At 36.2% G+C, this 18,818-nt stretch overlaps 1 protein-coding gene across 1 annotated transcript; it reads right to left on the reverse strand.

Annotated features, from left to right (window-relative positions):
* Positions 1-9: 9 nt before the first annotated feature.
* On the reverse strand, positions 10-17,760 carry LOC101263434 (uncharacterized). Its single transcript, XM_069287436.1, has 5 exons — positions 17,611-17,760; positions 1,668-1,779; positions 1,269-1,422; positions 327-877; positions 10-254 (listed from the first exon to the last, which is right to left on the reverse strand). The coding sequence occupies exons 1-5, from the start codon at positions 17,758-17,760 to the stop codon at positions 10-12; spliced, it is 1,212 nt and encodes a 403-aa protein (XP_069143537.1).
* Between the last annotated feature and the right edge of the window lie 1,058 nt (positions 17,761-18,818).

Raw genomic sequence — 18,818 nt, forward strand, 5'->3', positions numbered from 1 at the left:
ATAGATCACTTATGGCCTTTCTGCTCCTTTTGAAGTTTCCAAACATACATTCTTCCAAAGATGCCCGATGCATTCATAATGAGGTACATCGGGGAACACAATCCTTACACTCTTCATGATACTCTCATTTCTATCTGAAACAACACACATATCTTTTCTATCGCCAAATGCATGTTTGAACTGTTCGAAAAACCATGTCCACAAACAATCATTTTCGGTGTCAACAACACCATATGCCAATGGAAATATGCAACCTGATTACACACACAGTATATTATTTGATACTTAATATATAAAAAGACATCATTACTATAAATAAAAAATACCTGCGCCATCAAGTGTGCTTGCTGATACAAATGTCCTTTTGTAAGCTCCACTCAGATGTGCACCATCCACAACAACTACTGGTCTGCAGTATTTAAATCCCCTAATGAATGGTCTTAAGGCGATGAACAGATACATAAATTCATCCTCTTTAGTCTTATGCATTCTTATATAAGAATCTGGATACACAGTTTTTAACATGTGTATGTATCGCGGCATCCGTCTATATCCTGCAGATGGTTTTCCCCTAATCATGGAGAGTGCACGTTCTTTAGCACGCCATGCTTGCTGGTAAGATATTTCAACACCATAATATTCTCTAATATCATCAATTATATCCCTTGGTGTATAAATTCGTTTATAATTGACCAATTTTGGAGCTGTCACTCCACTTACAAATCTCACTGTTGCTTGGACTTTGGTTAATACCCTCTCCCTTATCGGACACGTATGTTCACTATTGAAATTTCTAACAATGAATATATCAGATTTTTTCCTGCACGACGCCTTCATAGTCCAACCACATTTGTCTGAAAAGCATACCAACACATAGCTGCATACATTTTTTAAGCATATTAATACACATATCAAATGCATCATATATAATATATTCAACAATAATGTTTAAAGTAATCAAACAATGAATCACACAAAAATTATCAACCAATTTTTAAGAAAATTATCAAAATTTTATGAAAATTATCCACTATTTGTGATATGACTGTTTAAACTGATACAGTCCTTACTATATCAGTAGTAGTACTTTCAAGTATCAAATATAGTTATTTCAATGTATCAAAAATAAATTCCTGAAATGATGATATATTAGATTATAAAATAACATATGAAACATGCAGGTTTTCATATAGAACAGTAATGTTTCATGTACTAATTAAATTACAAAACAACACATGATACATTAAAATATCAAAACACTGTCATACCTTTGTTGATCAGACCTCTTCACTTTGCAATTGAAGTTGTTCTTTATCTTATATTTCGTCATCACATCTACAAGTGTTGCTTTATCCTTGTATATCTGACCTGTCTTCACATCAACAATATCTGAATTGATTATAACATTTTCAACTCCAACTTCTGCATTTTCATGTGACTCAAATAAGCTATTTTCAACTATTGCCAAAGCCTGTGTATCATTTGTTGTGCCTTCTACACATGTTATTTCTCCACTTCTTCCATCAAAGTTATGTACAGTACCACTATTCTTCTCAATTGTGTCAATACATAATGGATATATTGAAAATCCAGGCTCGTTTTTTTTTCCAGTTCAAAATATAGTTTAACACTCATATCGTTCTTAAGTTTCATCGGACAGGAGTTACCTTCTACAATGTATCGAATTTCAATATCCAACTCGGCCACAATTGCTGCTTTGAGATTAGAAAATGAAATTGAATCTCCAACAACGATTCCATCAATTTTGTAACTTTCATACTGCAATTCGTTCCGGAATGTCTCATCAAAATCGAAGTATTCATCTTCAAAAATTCACTGCAACAACAACAAAATTTTGGTAGCTCCAATTTAACAGACTGTGTAAAACAAATTATTTTTAAAATAACTGATACAATCTTTGATTTTCAAATTTTGAAATTAATATCCAATTAAGTGCTAATTTAATGCTGATTAATGATCTGTTACCACAAATTAAGCTGTTTTAGTAACAACATTAAATTTACCGTTTTTATCCCCTATTTTTTCTTAACAGTTTTAAGTTACCATGTATCACTACATTCTAAAGTATCACGACTCAACAATTTTAAGGGATTTTTTGTAATTACTAAACTAGTCGGGACAGAATGTAATTATTGAATTACACTATGGGATTTCTTAAATTTTTACATTATTAAAAGTGTATAATTGTTTACACTTCAAATGCTTGTGATTATATTAATTCGTGATTCCAAGTTTATACAAAAATAATTGAACTATACAAATATATTTGCGAATTATACAAACTTGTAAATTATACAAACTCTAGAATTATACAACGAGATAGCTTAAACTGTAGCTACAAGCCGTAAATATGCAAATTATAGTTATAGAACATAATTAAGTTTATTATAGTGGATATTTCTGAAAGCTCCGCTTAAATTATTTGGACGGTGAGTTTCTCAAACTAATAAGTCATAATGGATGGTTAGGGGTAAGGGTGTACAAGTCAAACCGTAAAGTCTAACCGAACCGACGAACCAATCAAACAAACCAAAAAAATTGATTTGTGGTTTGATTTGGTTGGTTTGGCGTTGAAAAAAATCGATCATTCTTGGTTTTGTCACGACCCAACCTGTCGTGATTGACACACACCCTAACTCTCCCTTAGGTAAAACACTACTGTCATCCAACTAAAGCAAATAATCTAAAACTAAGGTATTTAAGTTATAGAAGCAAGTTAAATAAACTAAAACAATGCAGAAAATATGCTTAGAACTCAAAAGTCATTGTACCATAACTTTACCAACGACAAGTCTAAGAACAAGGAGTACACCCCAAAAGCTAAACATTAATACCTTAATAATAGTTTGAGTCCAAAAAGAGTGGACTTAAAGAGAACTCAAGGCAGACCCCGAAGAACTAGCTCACCCTTAAATTCGAACGGTCACTCATCTTCTAAACGAGGTTTGTCAATAGCCATTAGAAGATGCACTGTATTCAACAAAATAAGTGCAAAATCATTTTACAACCACTGTGTACTAGTATGATCACCCGACTATCTCAATAAGTGAAACATATATAAGTTAAAGCAACAGTATAATCATGTAACATACCGAATATCAAACCCATTGATTAACACAATTTTCATAGCATAAGAGAACCAACCGCACCACAACCAATTTTAAAGTCCACTTGTGTAATGCATGAACGAAGTCTCACTCCCCCACTCACACTAAGTAGAACTCTTTGTGAAGTCATAAGTCATAGTTCATAAACAATAAATACAATTATCACGAGTAGTTGGTCTCTCACGGAATCCAAAGTCAAACTGTTAGCATGCTGCAACGTGGCAATTCGATTCAAATTTTATACTCAAACGTGATAACCGATCCAAGTTAGTATGTCGGAACGTGGCAATCTGATCTCATCAATACACCATAATCACATACACATGTACATTATCAAGATCACACAACAAGAGGTGATTCATGCCTTTCAATTATTCGCTCATACTCGTTTACATAGTGTGTGATAAATAATGCAACATTCACATGCATACATGCATTATAATGAAGCAATAACAAACGTATAACACACCAACATGAAATCACAATCATCACCTACCTTGAATCCAAGCTTGAATCCCTTAGGCACTTGAATCTTTCCTTTCCAAATTTTTTCCGCTTGTTCTAGATCTACAACAATTAATATACGTAAGAACCAACAATTAAAGGTCTAATTATTCTGATTATAACAAATTTAATAACCCTAGACCAAATCCAAGATCCTAATACCCAAATTAGAGTTTTTTCACCATAATTCTTAGATAAAAACCCTTTCCCATCGATAATAACCAAAGAAAATAGGTTCCACGGATTGAAAAATGAATTTGGGGAGTTAAAATCTTACTTTAGCCTAAAAAATGGTGAAAATTGGTAAGAACTCATCTGGGTTGCCTCCTTAGCCCTAAAAGTCGAAAAATACCAAATATGATCATTTTAAAGATTTATTAGCGACTTTATAACGCGTCTGACCCACTCTAGCGGATCCATCCCGTTGCAGATGTGCCACTCTAGCAACCTGAATCCCGCTACAGCGGCCTCAGCAACGACAAAATGTATTCATTCACGAAAAAATCATTTTCAGGAGTTCTACTCGTTCAAATTCGATTGGGTAAAGTGCTACTGGTTCTTTATCTTCTTAGTTATCCACTCATGTGATAAAATTCACAATTAGAACTCTCATTCATTACTAGATTTCCCTACACCTAAATGCCTCCGATTTCATCCAAATCTGGACTAGATTGGGAATTTCAAGTTCCTACAAAAGAGTTTTCTAGCCCCAGTTATTTCTTCATTTACTTTTCCATAATGATGGGTTCAGGTCGTTGCAGGTTTGGTTCGGTATTCAAAACAAAAAGTCAAATCAAACCCAAACAAAACTTCCATAATATAAATATATAATTTTACTTTATTTATAGATAAAAATATTATTTATAATCTACTTTGTTGATATATTTTGAGAAAATCGATAATTACCCTATTCAATGATTTTTTTTAAAAAAAAGACACTCAAACTTTATAAGGGTCCTAGTACACCACTAAATAATTTAAAAGTGATAAATATCTCATTTTTTAGTTAATCTCACTTATAAAAAAAGAAGGTGTAAGCACACAACAATTATTATTTGCCACTTGTCAATTTTTATATAATTTCCTAATCGTTGTTTTTATTATTATTTTTTAAATTTTTTTAGTTTTATTCTTTCTTTTTCTTTCTTATTCTATTATGCTTAACCCATTTGTTGGTCTTCTTCCGTTCTGCACCCTTGTGGAGTGGCCACCATCGCTACAATATCATATACAACACTAAATCAAAATTAAAACTGAAAAATCAAATCCGCTTCCAAAATTAATTTTTTTCAAATTAAAATTTCTATCAAAGTCTTCTTATTGTATGTTGTCTTTGATCTCTCTCCAAATCAACCTAGGTTGTATTTGAAAAGAACAAAAAAAATTTCTCCAAACGCAAATTGGATTATTTTTGCTTGGTCTTAACAAAATTTTGGTCCTCGTAAATTGATCAGGGGTTAATTGAGATAATGTTGGTGATTCTATCTTTGAAGTCGCAATCATATTCCTGGATCTTCTCATGCCAGCCGATCAAGAAGGAGGAGAAGAAATCTGAGGATGAAACAACAAAATCTGTTGTTGCTTCCGTTAGCAATGGAATGTTTTTTGTGAGTGAAACGACATTTTTTTGTACTAGATTGTGTTATTTAGTTACAATTGAATCTCTTTGTCAAAATTCAATCTAAATGAAAAACGAAAAGAGAGCAAAAAAGAAGGAAAAAAAACTTCAAGCTCTCCTTCAATGGTGAAGCTCGGGAAGGAGAAGAAAAAAAATAACAATAAAACAAAAGATTATTTGTATAATTAATAAAAAAATATCGCAAAAGAAAAGTTTCATCTCATTATTTTTTTGGTTTTTACTCTCTTCTGGTGAGTATACACTAAGGTTGGGCAACAACTCGGATTGTACCGGTACCAGTCCACTACCATCCGGTTCGTCCCGATTCAATTGTCTACGGGACAGAACGGGACACCGTGAACTAATACAAGAAGCGAAACGAAATCGCGATTCGGTTCTGATTAATTAATATTTATTAATTAATTTATATTGTATATTTTATATTAAATAGTAAATACTACCCAACTACCCCTAGGTCCTGACCCATGCGGCCCTCCCCCCTGCCTTTGCAACTTTAATATAAAGCTGCCGCCCCTGCCCTTTGATTTAATATAAAGTTGTTGTCCCATACCCATTCTCCAATGGCCAGTTAGTCCCCACTCCCCATGCCTTTATTCCCCAATCCCCATTTTTCAATGGTCAATCTCTGATTTCCATAAATTATAACACTGGAAAAAGTTGAAATTAGCCGCCCAATGACCATTTTGTATAAACGGCTATATTCTTTAATTCCAACCTATAATGACAATTCCCAAACAATTTCTAAAAGCTATATATACATAAATTTGATAATATATTTTCATTTAAGTTTCTATGTTTTAATGATTATCTTTCTCAAAATTTCAAACTTTCAATATTTAAGTTCTACATTTCAATCATAATGTCATTTGGTGTATTTTGAAGGAGGAATCTTCTTCAAATTTTAAGTTTCGACATAAATTTTTTAATGTTCGATTATAATCATTTGTTCTTACACAAACGTTTGGTAACTTCGTGCCATTCTTTAATCTTATATTTATTTTTTGTATTTTTTATTTGTAATTTAAAGTTGTTCTTATTATATATTATTTGTTCTTGTCAAATTTCGTATTTTATAATTTATAATTTTATATTATGGAGTTCCCTAAAAAAAGTGGACGTAAATAATGTTTTGTACAATCAGTAAAAAATACTATTACAAAAATAATAATAAAGGTGGTAGTTTTTCTAAATCTGAATTTCCTCTTGTTAGAATGAATACAGATGAATTTACGCATGTGAATGAAACTAATTTGCCCCGTCCCGATCCTATAGAAATTAATTCGGATACTCCTTTAATTCCTCATGAAATTTATGAAAGACATTATGGTATTAATCAAGAAAATGAAGAAGTAAATTTAGATGAAGAAGTAGATCTAGATGATACACCAACTAGTCCTAACCTCAATAGTACAGGTACTGAAGTTTCATCTCCGGTTGGAGCTACTTGTCCCCCTATTATTTCAACCAAAGGTAAGACCAAGGTACAACGTTCTTTAAAATTACATGTGTGAAAATTTTGTTATTTGAATGATGAAAAAACTTTTTGTATATGTAATATTTGTAAACAACATTTTAAATATACATCTGGTGAGAATGGAGATTCAATGGGGGGACTAAAAAACATTTGATTAACAAGCATAATAAAGAGTGATTTGTATATATGTCTTTTCTTGAAGTTGGTGAAAATTCTAGCTTGAAGCATCGGCTAGAGGATCAAATATGCTTCTAGATGAATGAAATACTTCGAACTCAAGTGGTCCTCTTACACATCAAACCTATAAAAAGGATTGTTATCGATTTTTTTTTGCTAAAATGGTTGTTGTTTGTTGTTTATCTTTTCATTTTGGAGAACATCCAGGTTTTATTGCATATATTCGTGAAACATATAGTCCTAGTTTTAAAGGTTTATCAAGAATCATGGTAAAAGAAATATTTTTGAATTTCAAGAAAAACATTGTCAATATTTGTGTGCCTATTTTGAACCGATGGATTGTAAAGTTGCTATTACCACTTATATGGGTCGTAGTCCTAATGGTTTTGATTATTTAACTATAATTGCGCATTGGATTGAGTATAGTTGAAATTTACAAAAAAGAATTATTGGTTATAAAATTTGTCAAAAGAAAAAAACTCGAACGTGTATTGCTACTACAGTAATGAAAATTTCAAATTTTTTCGGTCTTTGTGATAAAGTCATTAGTATTACTTTAGATAATACTTCTGCTAATTTATATGCTACTAATATGCTAGAACATAGACTTTGTCCTATTAATAAATATGTTTTCATGCTAGATATGTTGCGCATATATTAAATTTGATTGTTAGTGAAGGTATGAAATTATTTGAAAATAGTTGTGATAAAATTGATAATGCTTGTTTTTATATTTTTCATATGAATAATAGTATTAGAATTAATCAATTTAAAGAGCTTTGTAACGCATTCAAACTTTCGTTTAAAAAAGTTCTGAAGCATGTAAAAAATAGATGGAATTCCTTTTATGATATGTTTGAAGTTGCTTATTGATCTTAGGCATATTTGTGTGCCCATAGTGCTAATTTTACCCATTATTAGGCTTAGTTTGAAGTCGTTAAATTTAGGTTAACTTGTCATATTGGGTTAATGTTGTGTTTCTGAACTAACTGACGTGATTAGTTGTGTAGGGAGACTATGTGAAAAAATGTGCACAAAAAGGGAAAAAAAGCGACCTGAAAATCTAAGGAGGAAGTGGAGAAAATGAAGTTTAAGAAATGCCTCAAAGGCATTTAAGTGTCAGCTACGCGTCGCACAGAAGGGAGAGGATTATCAAGCTATTTATTTCGAAGCAGTAGACTACGTGTAGTCTCCGCGTCGCGCAACCAGTTGAAGAATCTTAAGTCTGGAATTAAATTTTGAGGCAGAGGATTTCGTACTACCTCCTCGTGGCGCTGAAGGCCTCCGTATTGATCCAAATAATTAAAGACTTTTGCGGTCGCGCGCCTGGAGCCCTATTTTGGTAAATTCGACTTTAGTATAAATAGGGCCTTATTATAATTTTATAATCATTCTTTTTTCTAATTTTCGAATGGGGAGAATCACGAACGCTACTCTGAAAGTTTTTAGGATTATATTCTATCTTTCATCTTTAAATTCTGGGGAATGATTTATATACATTGGATGATTGTTTTGGAGATTATGAGTAGCGAAACACCCTAGTTCTAGGGTTGTGGCTACATGATGAATGAAACTTGTTTAGGTTGTTAAGGATTTTACTATGAGTTATCGATGATTCGTTCTTATGTTCTTGTTTTTTGAATTTCATGATTGACCACCATAGAAATAAACTCATTGTCCAAATTGAAATCGAGATAGAAATAAGAGGATATAACATGGAATGTAAGAAGTTCAGTTGACGCTAAATAGCTAGAGTTGATTCGTTTCTAGGATAGATGTATACCTAGAAATCTTGTTTGGATCACCATACAGGAAGATAACTTAATGATCAACTCTTATTCACCTTATCCGCGCTCAACAATGTAGTTAGGGTGGTAACTGTTGTATTCGATTAGAGGTCGAGAGACCATAATCATATATCTAACCCTGTGGTTCAACGAGGATATAATTTCAAGAAAATCTTTAGTAAAAGATAACAATTTTCATGATTCCTGATAAAAGCTGTAGTCCTAGATGTTTCTCATATTATTGTTTGAAACTTAAGAAATTGAATCACCATAGTTACTTTTAGTTACATATAATTACAATTTAACATTTTTTATAAAATCTGGAAATTGCACTTGGATTGAAGATGAGAGTTGGAAAAGTTAGTATAGTCTAGACTGAAGTCCCTTGTGGGAACGACATTCGGCTCCTTAACAAGGGCCATTATATTGCTTGTACGATCACGTGCACGTGCGTGTATGCTTTGACCGCAACACTTATACATATAGACAACCTATTACTATGCTATTTAATAATTATAATGATTATCCTGAATTTAAACATAATGATAGTGATTAGGATGAAGTAAATGAACTTAGAATATTTTTGAAATCATTTTATGATGCTACTAAAAAAATTTCTCGAATATATTATCCTACTATTTCTAAAATTTTAGTTCACATATGTGAGATTTCATCTACCTTTTCTAAATATCAAACAAATAATTTACTTACCACTGCTATTGAAGTTATGATTACAAAATTTAAGAAATATTTTTTTCTAACCCTCAAATTTATTTAACCGCAACTCTTTTCAACACCGAATATAAAGAATATGGTGCAAAAGTTTTAGTTGAATGTATTTATAAAAATTTAGATATTAAACTAGACGAAGAACCTGATTTGGTGATGTTGACACTCAATTTTTGACCCGCGTCGGTATAAATTAATTATCGAGCTTCCTAAATTTTCCAAATAATTTAAATTAATTAATTTTATAAATTTTACGAATATATAATAAAATACATGAATTTTATGTTGCTTCGAATACGTTTAACATAACTTTCGATAATATATTTTTTACACAATTATGTATATAATTAGTATATCTTATGATTATTCAAAAAAACATCAAAATATACATCTAAATGTTTTATTAAACTAGTTTAATTTAAATTATAATTACACTTTTGAATCACTTTTTGCGATTTTAATAATTATTTTGCTAAATAAAAAAGCTGGTTAATTGGTTAATGCAAAATTCGTCATTTTAATTGGTTATTCATCAAATTAACCCAATCCCCTTCCCCATTTTAATTGATTCCATTCTCAGCAGACCACAACTTCCCAAGTCCAACATCCAGGCCCAACATTTCCAGCAGCCCACTTCTAACCCATTTTGCTTAATTCCCAGGCCCGCTTCTCCCTCTTTCAATTTTTAAACTCAGCAACCCAATATCATTTTCCCTAATCCAACCCAATTCCTCAACGACCCAACACTAAACTTAATCCCTTCGACCTATCCGACCCGGCCCCATCCCTTTTCTCCTTTCTTCCTCTCCACCCAGCCCCTCACGCTGAAATCCCCCCAAGAACAGACGCGCGCCCCCAACAGAAACCCAGAAAAAAAACACCCGAAAATGGAAACCCAACAAGAATTCCCAGAAACCCGCGTCTCCCCCACGCTCTCCCCCTCTCTCTCCTCCTCTCTCTCACGCGAGCTGTGCAACGGCTCCATTGTGTCGTTGTCTTCTGCGACTCGTACGATAGTACACTCACGCAGGTCTGGCAGCAAAGGAGGCTGAAAAAGTTTGTCGTTGGTGGCGAGATTTCACCACGTCGCCTCGCAAGGATGAGGGATCGATCTAGAGCGTCCACATCGCCCTCAATCCGTTGGAATCCAGCATCTAAATGGGATATTCCTTCAGCTTTGGAGGGGATTTCAAATTTCGAAATGAGAAATGGGACGAATTTCATCTGCCATGCCTTCTCTTCAAAACCCTAATTTTCTCCTTCTATTTAAACCCCTTTTCTCCTTTAGAAAAGGGGTTGGAATTTTTGTTGAAAAAGTTTTAGGTTGGATTTTCGGAAAGTGAATTTCATCACAGAGGGTTGGAGAATTTTGGTGGGGAAATTTCATTTTGAAAAATTCTCTTGGTCCTTCTGTTTATTCCGAGAAAACTAAAAGAAGTTTTTTTAGGTTGGAAAATTTAGGTTTGATTTTTGGGGTTTGGGAGATTTCGAGTAGAGAAAATCTTCAAAAATATTTCAGTTCTTTTTTTTGTCTGTCTTAGAAGAGGCTTGGAAATTTGGAGGTCGAAATTTTCGGTGGGTAAAGAGTCGAGAACTTTCGAGCAAAGAAGTTTTTGGGGTTTTTCTGTTTCTTGAAGAACAGGGGGGATTAGAAATTTTGTTTAGATTTCTTTATCACAGAGGTGTTTACAAAGGGGTTCTGCTTCGTGTTCTTAGAAAAGAGAGGAGGAAATTGTCTAAGCTATCTTATGTTGGAATCTTCTCCACGTCGGAAACAAGTTTAGAGTAGGATTTCGTTCTTCATTTGTTTGTCGACAGAGCGTGGACTGGTATTCGTGCTTGCACGGTGGTAGTCGTCCACATCCCCTGCTCATTCTCATCCCAGCTTTGCTACTCGAAGAAAGGTAATGTCCCCTTACACTCACGTTTTGCTTCAAGCGTCGAATGCAATGCCTTGGTTGTTTGCTGTTTTTGCTATTTTGATTTTGTTTTGGCTCTCGTTTTGATCATCTGTGTTCTTACTCGATTGTACATTAGCGTTTCGGTTTTGTTAGGCTGTTTGTAGGCGACATTTTTTTTGTGGTTGTGGTGATTGTAGCTTGACATTATGAGCAGCAAGCTTCGTTGGTTTGTCCATTGCTACGATTATCTGTGAACAAGTAGCATTATATGTGATTTTGTTAATTTGTGCCTGACCTTATAGCACAAATCGTTCGATTTATCATGTTATTTTTCCATTAGAGGTTTATTTATTCGACTTGGTAGCCTGCCTTGACTCCCTCCCAACTTGTCACCTTTAGAAGACTATTAGGTTTATCATGTACATTGAAATCTAGTGTTTTGGCGTTAGTTTTGAATATGAGTTTGTCTAGGTGACGAGTTTATGTCATGCGATCAACTTAGTGCCCAGTTCGATTCGTGCATATGTTCAAATTGTTACTTATAAAAGGAATGTGTCGAGTTCGAGTTTAGGACTTGTAAAATTTGTTTGAGTTTCGTTAAAAGTCGGGAGTTTATGTCGGGGTACTTTGGTTTTTCTCTCACTGTTTATTATTTAAGTTTGAGCATGTGATTGATTATTATATTCAAAAGTTCTTGTTATGGCAGCTAAGCCTTTTAATTCTAAGTTGGTTTGAAAAATTTTGTTTGAGTATTAGTTCTCATGGTTATTTGGAGGAGGAGTCAATATGTCCATCTAGTTGTGTTACAATCTTAATGAACTCCCTATTGATATTGTTTGAAGCTTCCATAGAAGTTTAGGGGGATAGATGGTCTGTCTTACTTCTGTTTAAAAAGTGACCAAATAACATATGTCTAGACATTTTGGAGCATCTCTGTTAGAGTTTATTTACTACTGGTTTGACACTATCTTGTCTTTCATCATGAAATTCGCCTCATCTCCTTAACCGTCCTTGGCATATCGTTCATCTTATCTCCGTTATTTTTTATTTGAGTTGGTTTCTCTCATTAGTTTTTGTTCATATTTTATTTATTTATTCCATGTCATTTATCTCTGACTATTCATTATTTCGTGTTGCATGAAATTTGGCCTCGAGTTCATCATGAACTCCCATTCCCCCTCTCTCGGTTTCTTTTTGGAGAAAGCCATAAAAGGCTTAGTTTCCTCTTTCCGAGTCAATCCCATAAAGTTCAGTGGATAGATGTTGAATTCGACCAGCGTGAGGATTCAGGGAGCTGAAGGAGCTGGATCAAGAAGACCCTTTATTTTCCTGAATTGTATTTTCATTTGTAATGGGCATAATGTCACGACCCAAATCCGGGCCGCGACTGGCACCCACACTTACCCTCCTATGTGAGCGAACCAACCAATCTAAACCTTAACATTTCAATATAATATAAACAGAAAGTAATGCGGAAGACTTAAACTCATAAATAAAATCAATAACTATTATTATCCCCAAAATCTGGAAGTCATCACCACAAGAACATCTATGATCAAAGTACTAAACTAAGAGTATTCTAAAAAGCTAAAACAAATAAAAGCTAGTCCATGCCGGAAGTTCAAGGCATCAAGACATGAGGAAGAAGATCCAGTCCAAGCTAGAAGCGTTAGCTCACCCTGAAGATCCGGTGTGACGAAGACTGGCTAGAATTACTGTTGAGTTGAAGACGACGGCACGTTTGCTGAACTCCACAAATAACAAGAAGAAAAACATAAAAGTAGGGGTCAGTACAAAACACGGGTACTGAGTAGATATCATCGGCCAACTCAAAATAGAAAACAGTATATACCAAGTAATATCATAAAATCAACTATGATACTCAACATGTAGCAACAACAAGTACTATATCATTAACAATTACCGTCAAGTTCACACATGAGGACTCAAGCCTCAATACCATACTCATTTGGGAATCATGTTCATTAGATTGAGTATATTAACATCTTTCAAGATTCATTATCTTTATTTCTCTTGTGTCGGTACGTGACACTCCGCTCCCTCATATCCATTAATCCTCTTGTGTCGGTACGTGATGCTTCGATCCCCTAAATCTACGTGTCGGTTCGTGACACCCGATCCCCTAAATCTACGTGTCGGTTCGTGACACCCGATCCCCTAAATCTATGTGTCGGTTCATGACACCCGATCCCCTAAATCTACGTGTCGGTTCGTGACACCCGATCCCCTAATTCTACGTGTCGGTTCGTGACACCCGATCCCCTAATTCTACGTGTCAGTTCGTGACACCCGATCCCCTAATTCTACGTGTCGGTTCGTGACACCCGATCCCCTAATCTCATTCTATCAACTCATCAAGCCTTCTCCCTTACCAAGGCATCATCATTAAAAAGAGATTAGGTTTTTTTTTACCAAGATTTGGGATTCAATAACTTCATCATGCTTAGTATAATCACAATTATATAATCATGTTCATGCATGCATACAATTAAGCACATAGCAGGGTTTACAATACTATCAATACATATCATTCTCTATTAAGAGTTTACTATGAAAGCATGAAAACCATAACCTACCTCCACCGAAGATTAGTGATCAAGCAAGCAAATTTTCTCCAAAGCTTTGTGTTTCCCCTTCTCGATCGTCTCTCTCTCTCTCGATTCCCTTCTCTCTCTTTTTGTTCTTTTCTTTTTCTTATTCCAACTTTCTTTCTTTTACCCTAATTAGTATATAATTAAGAATAAAAGATGGCAATAATGCCCCACTAATTAACTTAAGGTTACCTCTTTTAACCCCCAAGTAATTAGACTTATTAACATTAACCCACTAACTTTATAATTAAGGCAAGAATAGCCAAAAACGTCCCTTAAAACGTATCAAGAAATCCGACCCAGACAGGGATTGCGCAGTCTGTGACGGCCCGTCGCGCCTGCGACGGTCCGTCCTATTGCCCGTCACAGAGTTCAGAGACTCAATTTCTCTGAAGAATCTGTGATGGTCCGTCACACATATGACGGTCCGTCCTGCCATTCCGTTACGAAGTTCAGAGAGTCGATTTCAGTACCCAATTTTCAGTTTTTCTAAGTGTTTTGAAATGAGACCCTGCGACGGTCCGTCGTGGGGTCCATCGCCTCAGCCTGTTTTTCCAGAATTAAAATCTGCTGCTCAAAACGACTAACCAGGTCATTACAATAGATACCAATTTACCCATCGTTCGTCCCGAATGATCACAAGAAGGAAAACAAGGGCGAAAAGGAGTACCTGAATCTGTAAACAGATGTGGGTATCTTTCTTGCATATCCGCCTCCTTCTCCCAAGTGGCTTCTTCAACGGGTCGATTCTTACATTGAACTTTGATGGATGCAATCTCCCTTGATCTCAACTTGCGAATCTCTCTGTCTAGAATGGCAATAGGCTCCTCCTCATAAGACAAGTTCTCATCAAGCAAAACTGAATCCCAACGGATGATGTAGTTTCCATCCCCATGGTATCTTTTCAACATCGACACATGGAATACCGGATGTACTCCGGACAGCCCTGGAGGCAAGGCTAACTCATAAGCCACCTCCCCTACTCGCTTAAGTACTTCAAATGGTCCAATGTACCTTGGACTTAGCTTACCCCTTTTACCAAACCGCATCACCCCTTTCATGGGCGAAACCTTCAGCAAGACTTGTTCTCCCTCCATGAACTCTAAGTCTCTAACCCTTCGATCTGCATATTCTTTTTGTCTACTTTGCGCCGCTAGAAACTTTTCTTGAATAGATTTCACCTTCTCCATCGAATCCCTCAAAAGATCAGTACCCCAAGGTCTAACCTCGAACGCATCAAACCAACCAATGGGGGACCTACATCTCCTACCATACAATGCTTCAAATGGAGCCATATCAATGCTTGAGTGATAGCTATTATTGTATGAAAATTCCGCTAAGGGTAAGAAGCTATCGCAATGGCCACCAAACTCTATCACACATGCGCGAAGCATATCCTCCAACACTTGAATCGTTCGCTCAGACTGACCATCGGTCTGAGGATGGAACGCGATATTAAGGTCCAACCTAGTACCCAATTCCGCATGTAGTGTTTTCCAAAACTTAGAAGTAAACTGCGTACCTCTATCTGATATAATGGAGAGTGGAACCCCATGCAATCGCACCACTTCCGAGATGTAAAGTTTGGCTAACTTCTCTGCATTGTAAGTCACCTTGACCGGAATGAAATGAGCAGACTTAGTTAACCTATCAACAATCACCTAGATGGAATCGTACTTACCCATCGTCTTTGGAAGACCAACCACGAAGTCCATTGCGATTCTCCCCCATTTCCATTTTGGAATGGGCATTCTCTGAAGTGTTCCTCCGGGCCTTTGGTGTTCATACTTTACTTGTTGACAATTTGGACATTTGGCAATAAAGTCCACAATGTCACGCTTCATTCTACTCCACCAAAAGTGTTGCTTTAGGTCACGGTACATCTTGGTTGCACTCGGATGTATCGAATACCTTGAACTATGAGCCTCTGTCAGAATAGTGTTGATCAAATCATCGACGCGGGGTACGCATACCCTTTCCTTGATCCTCAAAACACCTTCCTCATCGATTTGTGCTTCCTTAGCCTCTCTTCGCAATACCTTATCTTGAATTCTGCGCAGTTTCTCATCATCAGACTGTCTTTCCTTAATCTTGTCAAGAAAGGAATATCTTGCCTCCACAGAAGCCAACAATCCTCCTTTCTCATTTACTTCTAATCTCATCAAGTCATTAGCTAGAGTCTGAACCTCTCTAGACAATGGGCATCTAGAAGCTTGCAAGTGAGCTCGACTTCCCATGCTTCCCGCCTTTCTACTTAAAGCATCCGCTACAACATTCGCCTTTCCAGGATGATACAAGATAGTGATATCGTAGTCCTTTAGTAGCTCCATCCATCTCCTTTGTCTCAAGTTCAAATCCTTCTGAGTAAAGACATACTGAAGGCTACGATGATCCGTGTAGACCTCACACTTAACCCCATATAAATAGTGTCTCCATTGCTTTAATGCAAACACTACCGCAGCCAATTCCAAATCATGAGTTGGATAGTTATTTTCATGCACTTTTAATTGTCTTGAAGCATAAGCAATCACATTCTTCTCTTGCATTAGCACTGCACCCAAACCTGAATAGGATGCATCACAATAGACAATGAAATTCTTACCTTCCACTGGCAAGGTGAGAATTGGTGCAGTAGTTAACAGAGTCTTGAGCTTCTGAAAGCTTTCTTCACACTCGTCCGACCATACAAATGGAACATTCTTCTTAGTCAAGTTCGTCAGTTGGGAAGCAATAGAAGAGAATCCCTTGACGAATCGGCGGTAGTAGCTAGCTAACCCAACAAAGCTCCTTATTTCTGACACATTAGTAGGTCTTACCCAATTCTTCACTGTCTCAATCTTAGAAGGATCCACCATCACTCCATCCTTAGAAACCATGTGCCCCAAGAAGGACACTGCATCTAGCCAAAACTCACACTTAGAGAACTTGGCATAAAGCTTTTTCTCCCTCAAAATTTCCAATACCATTCTCAAATGCTCCTCATGTTCTTTCTTGCTCTTTGAGTATATCAGTATATCATCAATAAATACGATCACGAAGAGGTCCAAATATGGCTTAAAAATCCCGTTCATCAAGATCATGAACGCAGCAGGGGCATTCGTAAGACCAAAAGACATCACTACAAATTCGTAATGCCCATACCTCGTTTGAAAAGCAGTCTTTGGCACATCCGTTGCCCGTATTTTCAATTGATGATAACTGGATCTCAAGTCAATCTTAGAGAAGACACAAGCACCTTGTAACTGATCGAACAAGTCATCAATGCGAGGAAGAGGGTACTTGTTCTTTATGGTTACCTTGTTCAACTGCCGGTAGTCTATGCACATCCGAAAACTCCCATCCTTCTTCTTTACAAACAAAATCGGAGCACCCCAAGGAGATGCACTTGGTCTAATAAAGCCTTTGTTTAACAACTCTTGAAGTTGGGCTTTTAACTCTCTTAACTCTGCGGGAGCCATTCTATAAGGGGGTATAGAAATGGGGCGAGTACCCGGTTCAAGATCAATACAGAAGTCAATATCCCTATCTGGTGGCATACCAGGAAGATCTGCAGGGAACACATCCAGAAACTCGCGGACCACCGAAACCGACTCAATCGAAGGTACTTGGGTAGTGTCATCCTTGAGATGTGCCAAGAAAGCTAAACACCCTTTACTAACCATTTTCTTAGCACGAAGAAAGGAGATGATACGCACCGGATTGGAAGTGTAGTCACCCTTCCACACTAACGGAACTGTCCCAGGCTTGGCTAACGTCACCGTTTTAGCATTACAATCCAAGATCGCAAATTGCGGAGAAAGCCAAGTCATACCCAGAATTACATCAAAATCATCCATTTCTAAGATAACCAAATCTACATAAGTGTTGCTCCCCACGAAGTTCACCAAACAGGACCTATATACCTTTTCAACTACCACAGACTCACCCACCGGAGTAGAAACACGAATAGGAATATCAAGTAATTCACAATGTAAATTTAGACCATTAGCAAATGAGGAAGATACATAAGAAAATGTGGATCCAGGATCAAACAATACAGAAGCCATGCAATCACAAACCAGAAGATTACCTGTGATGACAGCATCAGATGCCTCCGCTTCAGACTGCCCAGGAAAAGCGTAACAATGGGCCCTATCGTTTGTCTGTCCATTGCCCCTACCATGTTGTGATGTAGTTCCCATCACCTCGGCCATTTTGGTGACCACCATTACCTCGACCACCACGTCCTCCAGAATAACGGCCTCTACTATGACTATCTCTACCTCTGTTCTTCCTCGAGCTACAACCCCAGTGGCTGGCTCAGACACACCCTGTCCCGCTGGTGCTGGTGTTGGTGTTGGCGTAGTCGTTGCTCTAGTTCTAACCATCTGTGAAATAGAGTGAAGATGGTCAGATACCAATTTGTATCACCTAGATACCAATTGGACCCAAGTAATAGCACGAAAGAAGAAAGAAAGAATGGAATTTTCCTAAAGTCTTATAGCCTCTCAAAGAAAAGTAAAGGCGTCCCCCTACCGTTCCTTAAGACTCTACTAGACTCGTTCTTGTGTGATGAGACCAACGAACCTAATGCTCTGATACCAAGTTATTCACGACCCAAATCCGGACCGCGACTGGCACCCACACTTACCCTCCTATGTGAGCGAACCAACCAATCTAAACCTTAACATTTCAATATAATATAAACAGAAAGTAATGCGGAAGACTTAAACTCATAAATAAAATCAATAACTATTATTATCCCCAAAATCTGGAAGTCATCACCACAAGAACATCTATGATCAAAGTACTAAACTAAGAGTATTCTAAAAAGCTAAAACAAATAAAAGCTAGTCCATGCCGGAAGTTCAAGGCATCAAGACATGAG

Source organism: Solanum lycopersicum, chromosome 7 (genome assembly GCF_036512215.1).
Source record: "Solanum lycopersicum chromosome 7, SLM_r2.1".
NCBI classification, from domain to species: Eukaryota; Viridiplantae; Streptophyta; class Magnoliopsida; order Solanales; family Solanaceae; genus Solanum; species Solanum lycopersicum.